This window comes from Gorilla gorilla, chromosome 10 (assembly GCF_029281585.2).
Source record: "Gorilla gorilla gorilla isolate KB3781 chromosome 10, NHGRI_mGorGor1-v2.1_pri, whole genome shotgun sequence".
Taxonomy (NCBI): domain Eukaryota; kingdom Metazoa; phylum Chordata; class Mammalia; order Primates; family Hominidae; genus Gorilla; species Gorilla gorilla.
In genome coordinates this window covers 111,665,619-111,690,623 of record NC_073234.2, presented here as the reverse complement: position 1 = coordinate 111,690,623, position 25,005 = coordinate 111,665,619, and the positions used below count along the sequence as shown (strand labels likewise).

Genomic DNA, 25,005 nt, shown 5'->3' with positions numbered 1-25,005 from the left:
TCGAACTCTTGGGCTCAAGTGATCCACCCATGTCACCCTCCCAAAGTGCTGGGATTACAGACATGAACCACCATGCCCGGCCTTAACTATTGTTATTTAATAGCATTTCCAGTATGTTAATCACTTAGTAATCTTTGCCTCTTCTTAATTTTCAATACCTACTTACCCCTCAGACCCAGCTCAAAGTCTGCCTCTCTTGAGCTCACCTCTAAAATGTCTTCTAATTATATCCTGTGTCCAATGTTTTAATCTCAAAGATGATTCTCCCTTCAATATTTGTAGTATCATTTCCTCTAGCCAGGTATGGTCATTGACACCTGTAATCCTAGCCCTTCCTAGGAAGCTAAAGCAGGAGGACTGCTCGAGCCCAGGAGTTCAAAACTAGCCTGAGCAATATAGTGAGACCTCGTTTCTACAAAAAAATTTCAAAACTTAGCCAGGCTTGGTGGCATATGCCTGTAGTTGTAGTCCCAGCTACTTGAGAGGCTGAGAGGTGAGAGGATCGCTTGAGCCCAGGAGGCAGAGGTTGCAGTGAGCCGAGATTGTGCCACCGCACTCCAGCCTGGGCAACACAGCGAGCTCATCTCAAAAAATAAAAATAAAAATTTCCTCTTATCTTCCTGTTCCTTCCACTTTCTCTTCAGTTCTTCCTCCACACTAATATCAGTGATTGTTCTCTAAAACAGAGATCTCATCCTCCTACCTCCAGCTTAAAAAGCGTAAACATTTAACAGATAAAGAGAGAAACTCCTAAGCCTATATTCAAGGCCCACAGCTGTGTTTCCAACCTTATCTCCTATCACCTGGTCCCTTCCTGAACAGACTCTCACGTCCCCGTCATTCGGTTCTATTCATCTAAATGTACTCGATCGAAATCCTGTCCGTTCCTCCCAGCTGAGGCGCCACTGCTTCCTTGGAGCCTGTCCAGTCTCCAGCTGGAAAGAGCGCGTCTGCCCCTTACTTTCTGCAGCACTTTGTTTACTCATCCACTATTCACATATTCTCTGTCCCTACAGTCCTTGTCGCAGAGCATTGCAAATATTTGCTGGGGTTAGATTTGTTGAACTAAAAATTACAGCACACACTCTTAATTGAAAACTTAATTAGCTCTACCTTGTTTCAAGACATACCTATTCCTACTAGGTATATTCCACATTGGAACAAAATCTGTTTCAAAAGTCATGGAACAGACATCCTTAGACAAGAAGAAAATACTAAACTGTCCAAGAAAAACCGAGTTCACTTTATTTATATAAATCAAGGTTCTTTGTTTACATTTAGCACAATGTCTTTGGTGCCTCTCTCCTTACCTAAACATTTCTCAATTATAAAGCATACCTCTTCCAGAAAGGCGTCTTCTCTCTCCTTCCTTGGAATTCTGTAATATCTGCTATAACCTGCTATAGTAATCATATTAGGGGCCCTTCTGTACAAAAATGCTTCAGCTCTTCAACTATTACCCCAAGGATTCTGATCAACCTTTCCAATCATGGTAATAGGAAACTTGCCAGCATCATTTAAAATGTATAAGCCAAATCTGTTTTTTTCTTCCTTCATTACATCCATAGCGTACATGAAAGAGGTTTGTTGTTATTTTGAAAGAAAATTATTTTCATCAGTTTAAAAGGGATGTGGTGGTATGCCTGTAGTCCCAGCTACTCCAGAGGCTGAAGTGGAGGACTACTTGAACCCAGGAGTTCAAGACCAGCCTGGACAACATAATGAGACCCCGTCTCTAAATTTAAAAAAAAGTTCTTAAAAAAATAAGAGGCACTGCTGATAGTAATCTGAATTCTGAATATGTATCAATTGTAACATCTAGTTTTAAAAATCAGAAAGTTATTCCTCTACCATATTTTGTTGTTTACCGTTCTCAAAATTGCTATTTTCAACTTTTGCCACACTCAGTTGCTCTTTTCACAGGAAGACTAATAATATTTTAAAAGGCAAAAAATTGTTTTTCCTTAGTCTCATGGATCTAGCCACAAAAAGAGAGCCCAAGGCCATCAACCTGTCAGCCATCCGGAATACCAGCTTGTCTTTTTTTTCAAGGGTTGTATTCTGAATGGCTTCAGGAAAGAGAACAGGTCCACTTGGTGAAATTAAAACTCTAAGCAGGTAGCCTTTAAATGCATTAATTTCTGATGCAGAATTCTAAATATAAACTAGGAACCTCTGGTCTGCAGTGCTTCTCAAATTGGTTCCTGGACTGGGTAGTATCACTAGGAACATGACAAAAATGTTTTTGGGCCAAGCACAGTGGCTTACACCTGTAATCGCAGCAATTTGGGAGACCAAGGCAGGCAGGTCACTTGAGGTCAGGAGTTTGGGACCAGCCTGGCCAACATGGCAAAACTCCATCTCTACTAAAAATACAAAAATTAACTGTGTGTGGTGGTACATGCCTGTAGTCCTAGCTATTTGGGATGCTGAAGCAAGAGAATCACTTGAACCCAGGAGGTGGAAATTGCAGTGAGCAGAGATCACACCACTGCACTCCAGCCTGGGCAACAGAGTGAGACTCTGTCTCAAAAAAAAAGTGTTTATCAGGCCCTATCCCAGACCTACTGAGTCAGAAACTCTGGGAGTGGGGCCCTGCAATCTTTATTTTAACTCACCCTCTAGGAGATTATTTTGCATGCTAACTTTGAGAACCATTGGTCTACAGTAGTGACTGAGGACTGAAGAAACGAGGGGATGCACGTATCCCAACTCCCAGAGATCCTGATAACGTGTGGAATCACTGTAGACATGAACCATCATTTCCTGTTGGGAGTGTTGGGCTGGAAAAGGTATCTAAGACAAGGAATCCCAAAGAACCCCCAGCCAGTAGTGCTCCATTGCTTTCCTAGGAGGTTGCCAAGGCCTGCACCAATCAGGTGGCAGAATTCCCAGTAAGGAGAGAAATGAGAGGCCACTTATTATTCACAAATACCTACTGAACTCTACAGAAGCTCTGTGTTAGATTCTAGGATTAGAGTAGTATAACAATCCCTACTGCCATGGAGTTTACTGTAACCAAACAATTTCTTTTTATTCTATTAATTTTAGAATTCTGCTGCTCTAATCTTAAGACTTTCAGGAAATGAGGTGTTTTTATCTCTCCACCAAAAGATTAGTATTCCTAATTTTAAACTTTCCTAATACAACATTTGCTCATTGCTTTTTGCTATGTCTACTTTCTCTTTTCCTACCCAAGCTGAAATTGTTGAAAATCAACATGACTGTAGCTCAAGTTGTTGTGATGGGAATAAGGGCTGTGAAAGAGATAGAAACCCAATTACTCCAAGGATATGGTCACTTCATGACACCCTACCCTAACTCCACTAGGAAACCCAAAGAAGCAAGATGGCAATCAAAACCTCTTTAGCTCCACCCTTACAAAGAGACCCTGAATCCCAGCATGTACAACTCCTGGCACAGAGGAGGTACTCAGCAGACATTAACCTTGACAAGCAAAATGACCAGCTCAGATGATCATGAAGACTTGCTATTAATACTGGCCTTTCTCAGACTTCTCTTTGTGAATTCATTTAGACAGTCAATTATTACTGAGCCTCACTTGTGTACCAAGCCATGTGCCAGATGCTGGGGACACCACAGTGAACAGGATTCCATTCTGGTCTCGAGGGCCCATAGTTTAGTGAGAAAGACTGCCAGATCAACAGGCAATCATAATACAAAGTGCCACGTGCTAGATGAAATGGTATCCAAAGAGCTGCAACTAATTTGGGGTAAGCCACACTGTGGGGCACAGGATACAGGCAGGGACGATGAGAAAAGCTAGAATTTGGGAAAGAGGGAGTTCGCACTGGGTCCACCTTTTCTTCAGTCCTGTCCCTAGGATTCTTTCCACCTGTACTCAGCGTATTCAAACAGTAACACCTTAATCAGTGAGTAATGATCTATGGGTCTCAAGGAGGAAATACTGATTTCTCCATGATAGCAAGTGACGGTCCTGCAAGATTCTAGTGTGTGAATGAATAATGAAGGTGTTCGCCTAGTATGGAGAGTTCTATAAGATAAAGCAGCTAAGTCTTCATTATTTTTTAACCAAATGCCCTGGATTCTCCTTTTTCATTACAGAACAAGGAGAACTTAATGATGATTCATAAAATGATGCAAGTAATTTTTCTATTCCAGGATGGGGAAATTGTTCACTATTTTTATTTTCACTTTATGTCAAACAAGTTGCTACATTAACTAGGAGGATTAATATTTTAAAGTCTTCTGTGGACTTTTGTACGTAATAGTATTTATTTTCATTTTATTTTAAATAGAGATGGGGTCTTGCTATGTTGCCCAGGCTGGTCTCAAACTCCTGGGCTCAAACAATCCTCCCACCCTCAACCTCCCAAAGTGCTGGGATTACAGGTGTGAGCCATCACGCTGGCCTAAAGAATAATTTTTAAAGTTTTGCCTTTTCCTTAATAAATTTCCTGTTTTCATAGACAAATGAAAATATGCAAAACACTTCAAGAACTAATTGTTCCACGTATGGATGTCTGGCATGAGTCTGCAATTTCTGCCTCAATGAAAATGTCTGCCTCTGAAGGGCATGCAACCCCACTAACATGAACCCCCTCTGGACATTTAACATTTCAACTCAACATATGGCAAAACTCACCGTTACCTCTGCAGGATTTAGAGAAAAAACCATCCCTCAGAAGTTTAATGTTCAAAAGTTCATTTCCAAATGCTCACCTGGAACAGCGTGCTTGGCCCTTGCAGCCTGGCAGGACTCAGCGGAGCAACTGGACTAAGGCTGCTCCAGAAATGTATGCTGGAGAGCAGTGGACTCGGAGTCAGAAGCAATCCATTTGGTGTCTGGGAAATAAAGCAAACAGACTTCTTCATATAGGTTCACCTGACTTGGGCCATGATCAACAGAGCAGCAGAGAGAGGTTAGGTAGGCTAGGCATGGGCCAGGAAACAACCTTACCATCTCAGGAAAACTGGCATCGTTATTTCTGAGGGGCTGTGAACAGTTTAATTTTAATTTTCTTTTCTTTTTGAGACAGTCTCGCTCTTGTCACCCAGGCTGGAGTGCAATGGCGCGATCTTGGTTCACTGTAACCTCCACTTCCTGGGTTTAAGCGATTCTCCTGCCTCAGCCTCCCAAGCAGCTGGGATTACAGGCACCCACCACCGACTAATTTTTGTATTTTTACTAGAGAAGGAGTTTCATTATGTTGGCCAGACTGGTCTCGAACTCCTGACCTCAAGTGATCTGCCCACCTCAGCCTCCCAAAGTGCTGGGATTACAGGCGTGAGCCACCATACCTGGCTGGCTAATTTTCTTCAATGCTAATTTTATTAACACTTTCATAAAGGAAAAAGGTATTGACACATTACCTTCCCTAAACATTCTGGTGGAAAATTCAAGTTTGTATCAACTTTCGTCCGAATGGTTTGTTCAACTTGTTCCCCTTCCCAGATTAAACAAGAAGGATTAGTATACAAACAAAATGGGATCCCATAAAGGGGCTTTAATTCTTCTTATCTATATTTTCCTGTGTTTCTACAGTGGACATCTATTACTTGGGTTACAAACACACGTTTTTAAATGGTCTCCATATCAACAGCTGTTAAGGCTTTGGGATTTGCTGTTAAAATACCCTGTAGCAGCCTCTTCAGAAGCTCTGAGCCGGGTTTTCCAGATTCCTTCCGGATGTGGAGTTGATGAGAATTCATTGCCCTGGCAATGGTTTGGGTGGGGGCAGGGAGGGCCCTTTCTTGTCAGATTAGGTATAAAGCCAAAACCCTGGGTTTCCCAGGAGAGTTCCAAGGACTGCATTTGCTTGCACACACACAGCAGGAGTCCTGGCCTGCAAGCCAGCAGGAGGGCAGAAGAAACACCCGCCCAGCTGCTAAGTCTGCATGGCTTTTATTCTCAGTGGAGACAAACTCCCCGGCCCAGGGTGGTTTTGTACCTTTGGTGACTAGAAGGAGTCCCTCAGTGGTTTTGTGATGTCAATAAGGTGCTTTGTGTAAGAAGAACCACAGCAAAGGCGCCAGCCTTTCAGACTGCACCATGCTGGATGCTAAAGTGTTATTTTTTCCTAGAATTGGCCTCCGTAGCATCATTAATTACCAACAGCATTTGGCTTAAACCTAAATTGAAAGGTCTGCTCTGTTCAGCAGAATGGAGACAAACATCCAAAGTTCCTCAAACTGTGAAGCTGCTGAAATGTAAACACATTTATACCAAATTATTTGAGTCGTTGGTTCCATGGCATTTCCTACATACTGAATGACCTATGAGGTTACTAGAATAAATACATGTTTTGAATAAGCTTCCCATTTGTTCTTGTCCAAGGCAATTTCACAAGCATGCCAGGCCATCTGGCCTAACAGTTAAAACTTAACGGCTCAGCATGAGCTCTGCCAGGGTTCCAATCTCAGAACCACTACTTCCCAGCCAGGTAACCTCAGGCAAGCCACCTAACCTCTCTCTGTCTCAGTTGCCTCATCTGTAAAATGGGGAGAATAAAAATGCCCACGTTACAGGGTTGTTGGGAAGATTAAATAAGCTGATCTACTGCAAGCTCTTATAAGATATGTGCCTGGCATATAGAAATGCTCAACAAGTGCCAGAGGCGGTTATCTGGCTAGGTACTTCATACATGTTTTTGAATGAATAAATGGATTGGTAATTAATTGAAAGTATACATGACATACTTACTAAATGTATTTCATCTATGTGAGGGAGAAATTCTCAACTGTATACAGAGAAGGACTTAATCCTCTGAAACAGACCAACTCAACTGAGTCAGCCTGGACTTGGAGGCTACTGTCAGTTGTGTTAGGCTCAAGGCCACAAGCTCAGGTGTTCTGAAAACTAATATTTGCATGTTACTCTGGAGCAAGGTTCCAACCTCAATATGTCACATTAACATTTAATAACCAGTGTGTTCAAGGCCTCCTAGTTTATCCATCAATGAAGGCTCTCAAAGCTTTAAAGAGACAATCTTCTAAACCACAAAACACAGCTATCCTTCTCTCCTCCATGGCCATCATATGCCCATTCCTTTTTAATCCTCTAAGCAATGTACAAGGTCTAGAATTTCTATTTCTCTAGTCTAAAACGTATACCCATGTCTGGATTTGAGATGTTTGCACATTTGTTTCTTGGGAATACAAGATGTACTCAGACTACAGTAGCCTTCTTGTTTCTCATCTTTAATATGTCTGAAATGTCTTCTATAATATATGCAAATAAACACTGTAAAATGACTTCATTCCCTCCTCTCCCTTCTATCCCTGAAGTTCTCCCTGAAAAATCCTGTGGCCTTAAAGAACCATGTGGTTGCTTTTTTAAGGAAAGTTCCTATAACGCCTGCTCTGTGTTATCTCCGGGACAGTGTGAGACTTCACAGCCTCTCTCCACACGCTCCTGGAGTCAGGCAGAGTGGGCTGAGCCTGAGGGCCAAGGGCTAAAGAAGCCACAGCAAAAAGTGCTGTTTTCTTTCCTTCCCCAAAGACAGTCTCGTTTTAACAAGCATGGCAGATAAGGAGCTCCTGATCCCACGGCTGCTGGGAAAGGAGATGCCACAGGCAATGCGTTTGCAAAGAGTAAGACCCTCATCCCAAGATCCCCTTTTCATTTTCCCCACTCAGTTCATCTTCCACTTCCACTTCATAGAGTCTCCTAAAAAGCCTGCACATCTGAGCTCGCCAGGGTGAGCTGGCATCCAGGCATGCCCACCTGCGTACCCCTGCCCCGGCCCGCTGCCTCCTCCTCTTGCCTTCCTCTGCCCATCAAAATGCCACCTCCTCAAAGGACACTTTCCTGATCTCCCCTCAACCAGATGGGATTTCTTATTTCTGAATCTTTGTAACACTTTGTGACCATTTTTTTCTTAACATTTAACATGTTCTGCCTCCTATTATGGTGATTGGCACATTTTTCTTATACCTCTTTCTGTAGCCTTTAAGGTATCTGCTCATCTTTATTCCTCCTGTACTTTCATCTCCTAAATACCAATGAACTGAAGCCATCCGCAGCTCTAGCTGGGTCCCCCCTGGCTTATCGCTTGTTGGGCATCTCCACTCAGATGCCCCACCATGCTCCAACTTCATGAAGCTCAGCACCTTTCCACATCAGTGTTTCTTAAGACTCTTCCCCTTCTGTCAACAGGACCACCGTGTAGGCACTGCCTCAATAAATACTGACTGAGAGTGCAAACTATGTTTCAGGTGCCACAGATGAGGATAAAACAAGACATAATCCCTGCACACATAGCTCCATTTACCACCCGCATCCCAGGCCCCACCATGCAAAATGCCTTCCGATAACTACAAGTTCCGGACATAGCCTCTGGAGGAGTCCCACAACTCAGTCTCCTATTTATCCCTCATTTCCATTCCTGCTGCATCCAAGCCCCTATCACCTTACAGATGGCATTCCACAACAGCTGCCCAGGCCAGTCCACCTGCCTCCGGTCTCCCCATCTATTCTGTACCCCATCGCCAAATCAACCACCCTCAAACACTGAGTTCACTCAACATTCAGTCACCATTTCAGAAAGGATGTGATGTCCTCCTTAGCCTCAATTTGAGGTTCCCCATAATCTGGGTTCACACACTTGCTAACTTCTGAGGACTAAGCTCTCATTTTTTATCTTGCCCAAATTCCTACCTAGGGGTCTAGGGAGTCATGCCCTACAAACCGTAAATTCTCATCAGATGGGTTTTATATGATCCTATATATGGTGACTTACTTTTCAAGCTGACTCTGGCGTAACATTATGGAACGAGGAAAAAATATTTAACCCCAAAATATATTTCCTTGCCATACCTTGAAGTTGCCTGGCAATTTCATGACGTCTCATGCCTCCCTAAAATATATAAAACCAAACTGTACCCCGACCACCTGGGGCACATGTTCTCAGGACCTCCTGTGGGCTGTGTCACTGGCCATGATCACTCATATTTGGCTCAGAATAAATCTCTTCAAATATTTTACAGAGTTTGACTCTTCGTAGACACTTCCCTCCCCAAACCCTCTTACTTGCTTTGATGTGTCCTGAGCTTTCCTCATATGCACGGAGGACCAGGCATTCTAACCCAACAGTCCTTCAACGCTCCCTCAGAACTTCCCTGACCACCCAGCCCAGCCCATAGTTCCCTGGGCTACAGGCCCTCTCCACAAGTGACCTCATCCGTTCCCATGGTTTCACCACCCCTTGCGTGTTGATGACTGCCTAACTTCCTCTCCGGCTCCAAAACACTCTCCGCTCTCCAGATGCAGCTGGACTTTTCCACCCGAATGTCCTGCAGGGTCCTCAAACTCAGCATGGCCCCGACTGGACGTTTAGCCTTTTCCCAGGGAGTTTAGTCTTCCTCCCACGTTCCTCACACTCAATTCTGGCTCTCCCCTCTCCTCCCACCCAGTCAGTCACCAACTCCTGCTGACGGCACTCCCAACATCAGATCCATCCCTCTGACCCCTCCCACCATACAGCCTTAGATACTCATGGTCTTTTGCCTGGAATATTCCAATAGCATCCTACTTGGATCCAGCCTTCCCCCTTCCCAATCTCGCCAACAGGGTGATTCCTAAAACAATTCAGACTGTCACTCATACCCCTTCAATGCTTCCTATCGCTATACCTCCCCTAATCACAAAGCTATTTCACGGATCTATGCCTTGCCTCAAGCTGTTCCTCTGCCGACGATGCCTTCCTCTCCCTGTCTACCAGAAAAAGGATCCTGCCACAGGCTGATCCTTCAACACCCTGTACCAGTGGTCTCACCCCCTCCAGGAAGCCCTCTGGACATTCTTCCTCCATCTCAGGCAAAGTTAATACCTTCCTCCTTAGGATTCCTTTTGCAACTTAGTATTCCTTTTGTATTGCACCTGAGATACTAGATGAAGGGACTTAAGTTATGAGCTCCTAACTATCAGAGACTATTTTATCCACGTTTGTAGCCCCAGCTCCAAACACAGCAGCTTTCACATGATGGGCACTCAGTTCATGTGTGTTGACCTGAACTAAACGATCTTGCCCCTCAGCTCCTGAGGCGCTTCTGTGTGCTGCATGTTTGACTCTTGCCAAGGGCTATTGTGTGTGTGTGCACTTGTAATGCCTTGTTGTCATGGCTAGGTCCTAAGGTCATAAAAACAAGCAACTGTAGTTTTGGTGTCCTTTCTAGGCTCTGTTATTGCTCAATAATTATTTGTTGATTCTAATGAGATTTTTTTCACTTATACCTCTAGCAGCTGTTTATTTACTTATTTATCTTTGAGATAGAATCTCACTCTGTCACCCAGGCTGGGGTGCAGTGGCACAATCTTGGCTCATTGTAACCTCTGCCTCCCGGGTTCAAGCGATTCTCCTGCCTCAGCCTCCTGAGTAGCTGAGATTACAGGCATGCACCACCACACCCAGCTAATTTTCTTATTTTTAGTAGAGATGGGGTTTGGCCATGTTGGCCAGGTTGGTCTTGAACTCCTGACCTCAAGCTATCCGCCCTCCTTGGCCTCCCTAAATATTGGGATTACTGGCGTGAGCCACTGCGCCCAGCCTCTAGCAGTTAATTTCCAATCCAAACAAGTCAAAATTCCTTAGCCAGTTCTCAGGGTCCTCCATAATTTCACACCACCCTAAATTATAACCCTATGTTATATATTGCCCCGTATGCTGGACAGCAACCTGTAAACTCATGAGAACAGGAACCGCTTCTATCTTGCTAACCTCTGTATCTCCAGGTATCTAAGCGAATGCTTAGTTTTCAATGATTATCTCCCAAATGAATGAATACATGATAAACATTTGTTACTGGACTGATTAAAGAAGATGCAGAAGTATTTGCTGATCACTTGATTTGGTGATCTGAGATACCGGTAAGTCACTCAGTCTTTAAGAAAGTAAAGGAGAGAGAAACAAGATGTCTAGCAGGTTGTACCCACAAATATCTGTAATCCTAAGCTCCCACAGATGCCAACAGAATCCATGACAATGCCACCTTGAGGTTAAAAAAATGTCCTCAAATAAAAGGTGACTGAATCTCTGGACACTCCTAAAGTTGTCTGAATTCAAGTGAAACCATGGTTTTAAGGTCTTTAAAAGGGGAGTTAATCCCACAGAAGTCTGTAGCACTGATCCTATGGAAAAGGAGACAAAATGGAGACTCCCATGGGGGCCTAGGGTAGCTACAGAAAGGGACAGGGGAGGAAGCAGGGCAGAACCAGGGACAAGGAGGCAGAGTCATGAAGACTGGGGTGGCTGTGGCAGTTTCTTAAAATAAGACAATAATGAAGTTTGCCACATTGATTGACTCTTTTATTTATTTATTTATTGTGAGATGCGAGTTTCGCTCTTGTTGTCCAGGATGGAGTGCGGTGGCGTGATCTCGGCTCATCACAACCTCCACCTCCCAGGTTCAAGTGATTCTCCTGCCTCAGGCTCCCAAGTAGTGGGATTACAGGCATCTGCCACCAACCTGGCTAATTTTTGTACTTTTAGTAGAGACGGGGTTTTGCCATGTTGGCCAGGCTGGTCTTGAACTCCTGACCTCAGGTGATCCACCCGCTTTGGCCTCCCAAAGTGCTGTGATTACAGGCGTGAGCCAGCGCACCTGGCCCAATTGATTATTCCTTTCATGAAAGATTTCTCTATGGCATGTGGTGCTGTTTGATAGCATTTTACCCAGAGTAGAACTTCTTTCAAAATTGGAGTCAATCCTCTCAAACCCGGCCGCTGCTTTATCAACTAAGTAATGTAATGTAATGTAAAGTTATGTAATATTCTCAGTCCTTTGTTGTCATTTCAACAATATTCACAGCGTCTTCAACAGGAGTAGATTTATCTCAAGAAACCACTTTCTCTACTCATCTGTAAGAAGCAACTACTCACCCAATCAAGTTTGATCAATAAACTGCAGCAATTTGGTTGCATCTCCAGGCTCCACTTCTAATGCTAGTTCTCTTGCTATTTCTACCACATCTGCAGTTCCCTCCTCCACTGAAGTCTTGAACCCTTCAAAGTGATCCATGAGGGCTGGAATCAGTTTCTTCCAAACTCCTGTTAATGTTGATATTTTGACCCCCTCCCCTGAATCATGAATATTCTTAATAGCATCTAGGATGGTGACTCCTTTCCAGAAGGTTTTCAACTGACTTTGCCCAGATCCATCAGAGGAATCACTAACTATGGCAGCTGTAGCTTTATGAAATGTATTTATTAAGTAATAAGACTTGAAAGTCAAAATTACTCCTTGACTTCTGGGTTGTAGAATGGATGTTGTATTTGCAGGCATGAAAAATATTAATCTTCTTGTATATCTCCATGAGAGCTCTTGGGTAACCAGATGCACTGTAATGAGCAGTAATATTTTGAAAGGAATCTTTTTTCTGAGTAGTAGGTCTCAGTTGGGCTTAAACTAGTCCATAAACTGTGAAAACAGATGTGCTGTCGTCCAGACTTTGTTGTTCCATTTACAGAGCACAGGCAGAGTGTATTTAGTAGCACTGGCTTCAACTTAAAGTCACAAGCTCTACTAACAAGACTCAGCCTGTCCTTTGAAGCTCTGAAGCCAGGCATGGACTTCTCTTCTCCAGCTATGAAAGTCCTAGATGGCATCTTCTTCCAATAGAAGGCTGTTTCACCTACAGTGAAGCTGTTTGATGTAGCCACCTTCATCAATGAGCGTAGCTAGATCTTCTGGACAGCTTACTGCAGCTTCTCCATCAGCACTCGCTGCTTCACCTTGCACTTTTATGTTATGGAGACGGCTTTTTTCTTTAAACCTCATGAACCAACCTCTGCTAGCTTCACACTTTTCTTCTGCAGCTTCTTCGCCTCTCTCAGCATTCAAAGAATTGAAGAGAGTTAGGGCCTTGCTCTGGGTTAGCCTGAAAGGAATGTTGTGGCTGGTTTGAACTTCTATCCAGACCACTAAAACTTTCTCCATATCAACAATTGGGATGTCCCACTTTCTTATCATTCATGTTTTCACTGACGTAGCACTTTCATTTCCTTCAAGAACTCTTCCTTTACATTTACATATTTAACTGGCATAAGAGCCCCCTAGCTTTAGGCCTGTCTCGGTTTTGGACATGCCTTCGCTGTCATCATTCTAGCTTTGGATTTAAAATGAGAGACACGCAGCTCTTCCTTTCTCTTGAACACTTTATAGGCCACTATAGGGTTATCAATTGGCCTAATTTCAAAATTGTTGTGTTTCAGGGAATAGGGAGACCCAAGGAGAGGGAGACACAGGAGAGCACTTGGGACACACACAACACTGATCAAGTTTGCTGTCTTATACGGGTGTGGTTCATGGTGCCCCAAAACAATGACAATAGTAGTATCAAAGCTCGCTGATCTCAGAGCACTATAACAGACATAATAGGAAAAAGTTGGAAATGTTTGAGAATTACCAAAATGTGACATTGAAACACGGAGTGAGCGTGTGCTGTTGGAAGAACAGACTGGCGCTGACAAGACTTGCTCAGCGCCAGGTTGCCACAAACCTTCGATTTGTAAAAACCACCAATTAATTGTGAAACACAATAAAGCAAAGTACAGTAAAATGAGGGATGCCTGTATGAGGTGTAATAAGGTCCCCGAGGGAATGGTAACCACGTGACACAGGCCATGCCAAGGCTCCCTTACTTCTCCCCTTCTTCCTGCCATGATTCTAGCTGGAAATAACCAACACCTTGGGAATTTGTGCCTTCAGGATATCGGGTTATTACAGCACACACAGCTTTCACCTCTTCCAAAGCCCACCACTAAGCAAAGCTTACAGCCCACACAGATTATCAGATGTTTATGTGCACACAGCGTCATGCTGCACACAGCACACCCCCCACACACAGAGAAAAGGAGAGTTTCTGTGACAAAGTGCTCAGGTAAGAGGAAAACCACTGAAGCCTCGCTGCTGCCTGTGGAACACCCTGAACCCCACAGTTGTCCTTCACTCCCGAGGCCGAAAGGAATTCCACAGAACGCCTGGCTGTTGAGAGCCACGCTGTTTCTGTCTGTCACCTGGAAGACAAACTACTGAGCTGGTGCTGGGGGGTGAGTTTCTGGGGCACCCCCTGAAGCAGCTCCCAGGGGAGGGAATCTGAGAGTCCAAATCTGATACTGACATACCCTAATCCTAAACCACCCCTGGCTTCAAGATATCCTATCTGATCTCAGGGAATCCGCCTGGGCGAAACCGGCTGCAAGAACTCAGCTCTGAATAAGTACCACACCTCTGACTCCCACCCGGGCCCCTCTGGTGTCTCCCTCATTGCCCCTTCTCTCCCTCCCTGTTGGCCACCCGTGGCCATGCCAGGAGCAGAGCCCACACTCTGGGAATGTGAGGGAAGTTCAAAGTGGGGTCTGAGTCCCGAGGCTCTACCATCTCCCAGTGTAGCTGGTGACCCCCTTAGTTTTGCGTGGTTTAGAGGACTGCCTGGTGCCCCTCCTCCTCCTTTGACCCGAAGGCCCTCTCTGAGCCAGGTCCCTTTACTTCCACTCTCCTGCCCTGGGTCTAGACACTGCCCGTTGCCTCCCTCCCCTCAGGACCACTTCTGGGCTTCCGGGCACTAAATCATCACAGCCCTGCCCTCACAGCTTGGCTGAGGACCGGGCACCCTCACTGCCTAAGGCACAGGTCCTCTTGTAAAGATCCTGGCTTTCCTACGCCTTCCCACCTAGTTTCAGGCCATGCTGGTGGCTTCTGGCTCCTGGCTGTGCCCTCTGCATCCATTTGTTGGGCATCCACCCTTGATCCTTCTCTCACGCCCTCAGCCCCACTGATGGGAGCCACCACTCCATCCACATTATCCACAGGGCTGGCTGAGCTGACTTCCTCTGAGACAGGGCTGGCATCTGCCTCACTCTGTTCTGAGAAGGTGATCCAGGCTCCCAGGGAACACAGACACCTAAATCAGAGTCAGCCCTGGCCTGGCTTCAGACCTTTCTCACCCTGACAGTTGTAAACACACAGGAGGCCAGGGGAGGAGATGCTCAGATCATCTACCCTGGCCCTGCCTCTCAAGGTACTCCCCTGAGCTACATCAGGAGCTGCTGTTTCTGAGCCATTTGCTCAGCAGCCCTTGGTCACTGGACAGCCTTGCTTAACTGGAAGATGCCTGATTTAAGAGCACACGTGCTCACTCTGACCTATATCCTGATCCCCTGGCCCTCCCCCTCCGCAGTTGCGCGCGTCACCACCAGCTCACAGGCTTGAGCTGTCACGAAATCCTGGGCAGAATCCAGTCCAGAGAAAGCGTGGAGAGGACAGTGGCCCAGAGCTGCTTTCAGGTGCTCCATGGACGGCCATCGTGATCAGGGACACTGCCTTCTCGCAGCGGGAATGCATTTCATTTGAGAGCATGGATTCTGCAGGCAGACACTGGATCCAAAGCCACCTCTACCACCTATTGGCTGTGGGACTCTGGACGAACTACTTTACCTCTGTGCCTCATTTATCTCAGCTGGGAAACAGGATGATAATAGCAGCACAGGCTCAGCATCCCAAATCCAAAAATTCCCAAATCCCAAATCCTCCAGAATCTGAAACTTTCTGAGTCCTGACATGACACTCCAAGGAAATGCTCATTGCAACATTTTGGATTTCAGATTTTCAGATGTGGGATATTCAACTGGCAAGTATCATGCAAATATTCCAAAATCTGAAAACATCTGAACTCTGAAATGCTTCTGGTCACAAGCACTTTGGAAACAGGATGCTCAACCTGTATCCACGTGACAGGGCTGCTATAAGTGTGGATACAGGCAATGCATGTAAAGCATCTGGAGCAGTGCCTGGCACATGTGGGGAGCCCGTCATATGCTGCCGCGGCTGCTGCTAATGACAACAGGGACAACTACGATGAGATTACAGAGGCAGGGGACGGGTGCAGCTCCACGGTTAACAATGCTACCAGGTGTCCCCAGCTCACAAAGCCTGTCCATGGTCCCATTTTCCACACATGGAACCTGGCCCAGAGAGCAACCGCCCACAGTCCCACTCCTAGGAAGCAGGGTAGCCAGGAACTGAACGCAGGTCTGTGAACCTAAAACGAATACTCTTAACCTCTGCCACTAAAATTGCATCCAATTTTCAAGGGGAAGGAGAAATATGGTTTCCCAGCACCTGCTACGCCTTTGCACTGCAATTGTCAGCTGGACAAGAAAGAGCATCTGAATATCTGATTTAAAGGAAAAGGCTGCTTTCTCTTTGGGACTAATAACAACGAAGGCTTTTTTGGCTCTGCAAGTTTGCTGTCCTCTCGCCAGTGCTGTGGACTGGGGCTTTCTCAGAGTAGTGCTGCTTTCAGCGAAGCAGCTGTTTGGGGTGGCCCCTTTGTTTCTTATTACCTACGCTATGACCACAGCGCCACACTGACAGAGGTGATGGCGGCATCAGTTGACATCTATTTTCTTGTTAACAGAACACAACTGGCTCCTTATTAAGCGCCCCCAGAGAAGATTCTGCCATAAAAATTTCATAAAGCCCAAGCGCCTCCTGAAATGTAAACTGACCCGCTCAACTTTCCCTTGGAAATCGCTGGTGAGATCTGCTTTGTCGGCCAGTGTGCGTGTTCCACCTATGGTCACTTTAGGCCACTAAAAGCAAGAAACCAATCAAGCATCCCACTAGAGTCGACAAACCAAACCCTGTCTCATGTGCACTCCTTGGTCTGAGGATGGAAAAGCAGCTTCCCTTCACATTTACACAGTGACCTCGGTACGAGTCATAGGACAACGTTTTGAGGGACAGAAGGAAGTCTCTTTAGTTGCTCTTCCTTTTTTGCTAAGCCACTGAAGCTGGCTGTGGCTGAGATGACAGGAATGACTCTTACCTGTGCGGTGAAGAAGGCTGGGGTGAGGGATCCCGAGGGGAGGGCTGGGCTGTTGAGGGCGATGGAGCCGATGTCGGTGCCGGAGAGCACCAGCGGGGGCGCTGAGATTTCCAAGCCTTTGGGTTTTTTGGCCTTTGGGGGAAGAGATGGAGACTTGGTCTTGGAGCCCGATGACAGGTTCAAGGGCTCCAGGGAATCGGAGTCATGGCAGGCGGCCTCCAGGAAGAGGCTTCTGTGTTCAGAAGGGAGGGGTGAGTTGGGGGACAGGGACGGGGACCGAGATGAGAAGGGTGAGGCGGATGAAATACTGGCAGCGTTTGGCAACATTAAAGAGGAGATCTTGGCCGAGACGGACGAGGCCAGGAAGGCGGACGCCGCCGCAGCCTCTGACGTGGAAGGCAGGGACACCACCGGCCTGGTGACGTGCTTGTCGGTTTTATTGGTCACAAACCTGATCACAGTCCTGACTTCTTCCACAGGGGGGCTGTCTTCGGGCGGCTCCTCCAGCTTCTCCGTCTTGATGGCCTTGAAGGCGTCTGGTGGGTTCTGCAGGGAATTAATGGTGAAGGACGAGTACAGGCCTGAGTGGATGTATTCGTTGCGGCTCGTGCTTTTGAGGGCGGCCAGGCCATGTTTGTGGGCCTCGCGGCCCTCCGGAGACGCCTTGCAGTCGCTGTCCTGCAGCAGAAGGCTCTCCCGGCTGATCTCCACCGCGTGAGGATCCATCTTCAGGATCTCCGGGAAAGAGACAAACTTGTACACAAACTTCTGCCCGATCACCTTCTTGATGATGTTCTGCAAATACAAAAGTAGACGTTGAAAATCTGAGTGCACCCGAGAAACCGTGTAAGAGCTCATGATAATGGTAAATGTCGCTGGCAGAAGCACCAAAATGTTCCTGATTTACATTCTTGGCCAAGGAAAAGTGGAAGGAGGAATGAAGTTGGAAGTAGAATTAGATGTGCATTCCAGTTCTGCCATTACTAGATCTTTGTGATCTTTGGCAAATTAAGTGCCACTTTGAGTTTCCTCGTCTGTAAAGTAAGGAAGATGATGATGATGATGATGATGATGATGATTTCTTAGACAGGGTCTCACTCTGTCGCACAGGCTGGAGTGCAGTGGCACGAACATGGCTCACTGCAGCCTCAACCTCCTGGACTCAAGCAATCCTCCTGCCTCCACCTCCTGAGTGGCTGGGACTACAGGTACATGCCACCACACCCTGCTCATTTTTATATTTTTATTTTTTGTAGAGACAGCATCTCACTTTGTTGCTCAGGCTGGTCTCAAACTCCTGGACTCAAGCAATCCCCCAACCTTGGCCGAGTGAGGATTATTCTATGTAATAACATAGTAACAGCTGCCATTTATGAAGCCCTTACTATGTGGATGGGATTATTCATACCTTATCTCATACAATCTGAACAGCAATCCTAAAAGGAAGGTGTTGTGACTCCTATTTTAAAAATTTGGAAAATAAGCTTAGAGCGCTTCTGTAACTCACATGGCCACCTGCTAGGAAGTGAAGCGGTAGAGGCAGCATGTCCTTAACCATAACACAGTATTGTCTTACCTACCTCTTGGAGTCAGAATTCAATGAAATAATAATGAGAAAGCATTCTGTAAGCTGGAAAGCATTATAAAAATGCAAGTTATCATCATCAAACACTACAACGTTTTCTTAACTCACTTAGTCATTTTTTTCCTTTTTAATTTTTATTTTTTTGCCAAGAAAGCCACTGGAAGAAAAACGAATTGTCTACTTTGGATATCTGTGACATTCATTGACAGTATTTTTAGTTGCTAGCATCTACTTCTGGCTCTTCAGTTTATGGCTCCAGTCCTCAAACATTAGGCTATAAATGAAAAGCAATAATCATTGCAAAAGTTTTTGCAGCCCTTTGGGAGAAGGGACTTTATATTAAAGGCTGTGCTGTTCTTGAGGTTTATTAAATGGATACTTTAATTCCCTGCCGAACCCGCTGGGTTCTATATTTACCTACCAAATGCTTGCGTGTGCCTTGCCCTGTGGATGCATCTTGGGGTCCAAGGGGCTCAGAGAGACAAAGATGGTCTCTCTGAAGCACAAAAACCCAGCACCATCCTATGGGAAAAGGACTCTGTTTCCTTAGAAACTATTCCACCTAAAACCAGGGTATGAGTGAGGGTTAAAAAAAGATCATTTCAAGTAGAAGAGCTTTAGAAGCAGCTCTGATTGAGTGCCTCTCTTCTGTACCAGGGGTTGTACATAAGGCACCTCATTAGATCCCCACATTAGCCCTGATGGAGGTGGAGGATGTCATCCTTCTGACACAAACTAGATCCCAGAGATGGGGAGTCATTTGCCCAAGAACCACCAAGATCGACAGATTCTAAAGCGTAAGCTTTTTCACATCCCCACACAAATTCAGGGGGAGAGAATCAAAGATCCCCCAATAGACATGAAATTCAACTGAATGTTGATGTGCCTTTTGAAATCATAGTGTGGTTCTAAAAACATGTGTTTGCCTGCCATCCTTTACATTATGACATTCTGATTTGCCTTTTCCCTCCTTAAATGATGGCAGCGAAGGGCACATTTAAGGGTCCCATTCAGCACAGGAGATCTCATACACAGAGTCATGGAGAAACCTCACTGAGCACCAGCATACAGGCCGACGCCCAGGGCACCTTAGATTAGAGTCAAGGCCAAACAACAGTTCCAGTGGCCGCGGCCACCTTGCTGCATCCTGGAGCTCCCACCTGCAACTTAACCCGCGGGGTCTCATTTACGCCAGCGACCTCACACTCACGCTGCTACTCGAAGCTGAACAGCCCTTAAAAACCTTTAGAGAAATTTGGGAAACTCAGATGTTTTCCACCTGGACTTTGTTAGCAGCGTCTCTGCTGAGTGCCCTGGGTCAGAACATGCCCAGGAAGATCAGCTCCCAGCAGGAAATAAATTAAATAAGGGTGTCATTGGACCCACCTGACCCAGGGTCAGTTCCCATTAAAAAGAAAGTGTGCTGGCCTGGTGTGTTAATGCTTCCTTTGCTAAAATTTTAAGTGATTTTTAGTTTTAGCTCATAATATTTTTCTCCCTGCGGAAAAACTTTATTTTTTTCCCTCAGCGAGTTTCAACACTCATCTAAACTGAGTGAAGTTTTTAGAGCCTAAATAATTACACAAAAGACAAACTTCTATAAATGTTTTATTTAGAGCCAAAATAAAAACACAGAAGAAAAAGGATCTGAATCATTTATTCTAACAAGTCTTAAATAACTGTTTCTTCTTTTCCAAAAAAAAAAAAAAAAACTTTTAATTTTCTTATAGGTTTGGAACATCATGTCTAAGTTGGGATTACATTCATGAACACATCAAGAAATAACCAAGGTCTGTGATAAAAATGACAGAAAATGTCTCTCCTGCTCAAAAAATGGTTGGGAACTGAAAGGCAGCCTCAGACAGATCATACGGCCTTGCTGTGTTAAAAAGAACATGAGGAACAACCCACCTGTCCACCAACCAGCAAAAGGATAAATGAAATGTGGGGTGTCCTTACAATGGAATATTATCCAGCTGTAGTAAAGAATGAAGCTCTGTGCCAAGGCCTAGAATTCACTATTTGAGGAATAATGAATTACTAGACTATAGTAAGAACAATAAGGAATATTGTTTGGAATAGTAAGGAACAAACATAACATAATGGGCCTTAATTTCATAAATAGAATCATAGATTTTTTTTTTTTTTTTTTTTTTGAGATGGAGTCTTGCTCTGTCATCCAGGCTGGAATGTAGTGGCGTGATCTCGGCTCACTGCAACCTCTGCCTCCTAGGTTCAAGCGATTCTTCTGCCCCAGCCTCCCAAGCAGCTGGAATTACAGGTGCCCACCATCATGCCCGGCTAATTTTTTTTTTTTTTTTTTTTGAGATGGAGTCTCGCTCTGTTGCCCAGGCTAGAGTGCAGTGGTGTGATCTCGGCTCACTGCAAGCTCCGCCTCCCTGATTCACGCCATTCTCCTGCCTCAGCCTCCCAAGTAGCTGGGACTACAGGCGCCCGCCACCATGCCTGGCTAATTTTTTTTAGCAGAGATGGGGTTTCACCGTGTTAGTCAGGATGGTCTCGATCTCCTGACCTCGTGATCTGCCTTGTCTCGGCCTCCCAAAGTGCTGGGATTATAGGCATGAGCCATAGAATAGAATATTCTATTCTATGATTCACTGCAAAGTGAAAGCAGCCAGGTATTACATGATAAAGGTCACATATGATTCCATTTATATGAAATGTCCAGAATCATGATATCTATACAAAAAACCAGAAAGTAGAGTATGGTTACCTGGGGCTGAGAGGGGTGGAAGGAAGGAGGTAATGAAAATGTTCTAAAGTGGGTCACGGTGATGGGTGCAGAACTCTATACTCAGCCACTGAACTGTATATGGTAAATGGGTGAATTGTATGGTATGTGAATTTTATCTTAATGAAGCTGGTTTTTAAAGAAAAGAACATATAAGAATCTTAAGTATTTTACGTGTTTAAGTGGAAGACAGTGGGAACTTTCTATAGCTAGAAGCGACTGTCATAACATGCTAACCCTACTCAGAATGTAAAAAGGGAGACACTGGGAAGGGCCCTTCAGTAGCTGCTGCCTCTGCGGGGGCAGCAGAGAGGACACCAAGAGTTTTCTGGGGAAAGGTTACGCAGTGACGGGGATGGAGACAATTTACTAGCTGGCCAAAAGGAGGAAGTGACAGCCATTGGAAAGAACCGAGGCAGGTCATGCTTCTCTAGAGACCAATGGGAAAGACGGATTCGATCTGGCTACCTGGAAACCTGCCAGGGTCGAAGGCTAAAGAATGGAACTGGGAGGGAAGAGGGCAGGGTCGGGTACAGTAAGTGGGTCAGAGCAGTGCAGCCCAGTGACTCAGCACCGGGGACATCTGCTAGACGAGGGGAGCTGGTAAGGAAAGCCCCCCACAGCGGTGCCCACGGCTGGAGGATTAGGAACAACCTGGGCTCAGAGGACGTGTGTCCCTGCAGCTGCACTGACAGCCCCTTCTTCCTTATCTTCCAGGGCTGCCCCCAGAAGCAGCGCCATGTATGTTTGACGATCTCTCTGTGGCTTCCAGAGGGAAGTTTCCTTCCAAGACAGTTTGCTGAGAAGACTCAGTGTCAGGAATAATACAAGCTAGTATGTGCTGAGCACGTATTATTTGTCAGGCTATCTTCTAAGAACCTGACAACCATCAACTCACTCAATCCTCTTAGAGACCGGAATGATTATTATCCCCATTTTGGAGATAAGCAAGCTGAGGCTCGGAAAGTATAAATTATACACTGTTGGAAGCTTGTACCTGGAGAGAACAGATGGTACCCAGGCAATCTGACTTCTGAGGTCTTGGCTACTATGAAGGGTGACACAAGATTCAGGCCAACTTACGCAGCCCGGGACACAAGCACACTTGGGTAAGGGCTCTTATTATGGTAAGTGATGAGGATATTTAGAAAAAGTCTGGTTTCCACCCCCTTCAATCCCAGACTCACAAGTATTTGTTGCTCACAGTTGCCTGGTAACCTGAGCGATGCTGGTCTGTGTCGGGTGGAGCTGAGTGCATCTCCAGCATGGTTTTAGAGTGTTACACACATCCGCTTCCCTCTTACACGGGTGGGACCAGTCTCTTTGTAATTTCCCATTAAATACGTATTTGCAAAAGGGCTGCCTCTTTGCCCGGCAGGCATTCCATGTGAGGTTACGGGCAGCAAGGATGGGACCAATTTTGGTGAAAGGAAAAAGCAACATCCCCTTAAAACAGAGCCCAGTGGCACTTCCAGGCAAAAGAGGAGGACCAGATACCAAAATTAATCCCTCACCCCATCCAAGTTGCCATTTTGAGAATGCAGTAGTAGCCTAAAGGGCAAGTCGTCCCTTTGGGACAGGATTCCGGGCAGACCTGTGCAGAAGAACCCTTCCCAACTCACCAGCCACCTCTGGGGACCAAGGCATCCCATGACAGCAGCCCATGACAGGATCTCGTGACAGGATCCCTCAATTATTTCACTTTAACTGCATAGAAAATGCCAAGAGAGCAGGTCATATTTCCATTTCCATTTCAGTGCTGTCTGTTACCCTGACAGGTTACAGGCATACCTATAAGAACAGGTATGGCTGTCCACAGTGTGTTTACATATGTACACACACACACACAAACGCTCCACTCTGCCCTTTGAAGAGGAAGGAGTCTGTGTAAATAATCTCAAATAGTAGATAGATGAGAAATATTTCGATAAGTTTTGTAATTTAAAAAAAGCATATGCAGTGCTAGGTAATGAAAAGATGCATATGGAATTAGATTTACCTTCTTGATGATGTTATTAGGATTATATTTAAATGAGTTAACTAAATGTTTGTTGAATGAATTACCAACTATAAGGAGAACTGACCCAGGCATAAAGCCACAGGCATGAAAGACACAATTTTCCACGGCTCATTCTTAGGCTGGTTAAAGCTCCCCATGGGTGTATCCCATACATATACCTGCTTGTTCTTCTTTGCTGGCATTTTTAAACTGAAAACTCCCAGGCAGATACTAGAGGCCATATGCAAACTCCACATGCTACATACAACCTCACACCTCCCGTGAGAGCTTAATGAGCCATAATTTCACCCATCCATTTACGTGGCAAATATTTGCTGCATGTGTCTGTCCACCCACTCTGGTCTGGCGCCCCAATTTTGATCCAAGGTTATGCATCTGGAGTTCACGTGCTTAGTCTTGTTATCTGATCTTCCGTTTTCCTCCTCGCGAGCAGCCAGGCCTGTGGCGAGTTCCTCGTCATTCTGGTCTGGCCCCTGGATCCTCTGCCATTTCAGGGCACCCTGGAAACACTGCGCTCCTGCCCTCTGATTCTGCAACTCTCCTACCTCGTTCTCAAAACTGAGAAATGTCAGCAGCTCAGTAAGCAAGCAGGATCGGTTGTGCTGAAGACTCTTCCTAACAAACAGGCCCTTCTTAACCCCTGCACTGGGTAAGGGGGACAGAGCAGGGGACCTTTCCAATAAATACCCACTTGACCCTATCACAAAGGCTGCTGCAGGGATTAAAAGGAGAGGCTCCAGAGTCACTGCCTGAGTTCAATGCCTCAGTTTCTCATGTATAAAATGGGGACTGATCCATCTGCCTCATGGGACTGAATGAGACATCCATATACAGCTTCTATCAGAACGCCCGATGCATCCATGCATGACAAGCCCCATAACATATACTAGCTATTAGTATTATCATCATTTTTACACTCCCATTTAAGCAAAAACAGAACAAAACATAAATATCACCCTGTGTCAGCCCTAATGACAATTTAATAGACAAAATTAACCCTCATAGAAGGCTGTGCATATTCTGCTAGCTTTGTCCAAAGTTCTGGGTAACATGATCAGTTGCACAGCAGGCAGAATTACATCTGGTTTACATATCTCAACTGAGCAGGGAAACATGATGTTTTTATTTAGTTAGGTTCAGACAAGAAATAGATACAAGGCTTATATTATATTGTGCCTAACACGGCCAGCACTTGACATCCACTGTGACGAAAACCTTACACAATCCAATTAATTTGGGGGTTGTGGGGAGGTTCTAGGAGGGGGACACAGGGAGCCGCAGATGTGAATAACTGCTGGATCCAAGTGCTCCGCTTAGATGCTGGCCGCAGCCTACAGGCGAGACGCCACACGTCAGGCCCCGAAAGGTGGTGCAGACACTAACCAGGCACCCAGCTCATCTCAACTGCTCCCGGCGGCTTCTCAGAGCAGAAACCATGCTGCCCAGACTGGGAGGGAGAAGAGCAGCCTTGCAGCGTCTGCTTGGGCTCAGGCCTCTGCTCAGGGTTCCTGGGAGAGGCCAACGGGAAGCTGCTGGCCCTGCGCACTTGTCAGCAAGACCCGAGGCAGGAACCAGTTCAGGTGCTGAGCAGACACACGAGACAATGCATTTATTTGGGGCACACTCATTTTATCATGGTAGATACCCTACATGAAAGGAACCAGTGCAGAGAAAGGACAAAGAAAGAAGCCAGCATTTATGAGGGCCAGCTGCATGCTGAGCACACACAGCTGCCTTGCAGGACGGGCACTGTTATCCCATTGCAGAGATGGAGAAGCCAAGGTCCCCCTGGACAGCGAGGTTATATCCAACTGTCCGCCACCTGGGGGTAGGTTAAA

General features: G+C 45.6%; 1 protein-coding gene across 2 annotated transcripts in view; it reads right to left on the bottom strand.

Annotated features, from left to right (window-relative positions):
- Nucleotides 1-25,005, bottom strand: part of ELK3 (ETS transcription factor ELK3) — a 75,632-nt gene that overhangs the window by 5,558 nt on the left and 45,069 nt on the right. Inside the window, exons 3-4 of one of the 2 annotated variants that reach the window (XM_031000593.3) lie at nt 16,811-17,605; nt 4,705-4,827 (exon numbers count right to left, since the gene is read on the bottom strand). In XM_031000593.3, coding sequence (XP_030856453.1) covers nt 4,705-4,827; nt 16,811-17,605 — 918 coding nt within the window. The remainder of the gene's footprint in view (nt 1-4,704; nt 4,828-16,810; nt 17,606-25,005) is intronic. The other variant, XM_055357440.2, reaches the window with a different exon arrangement.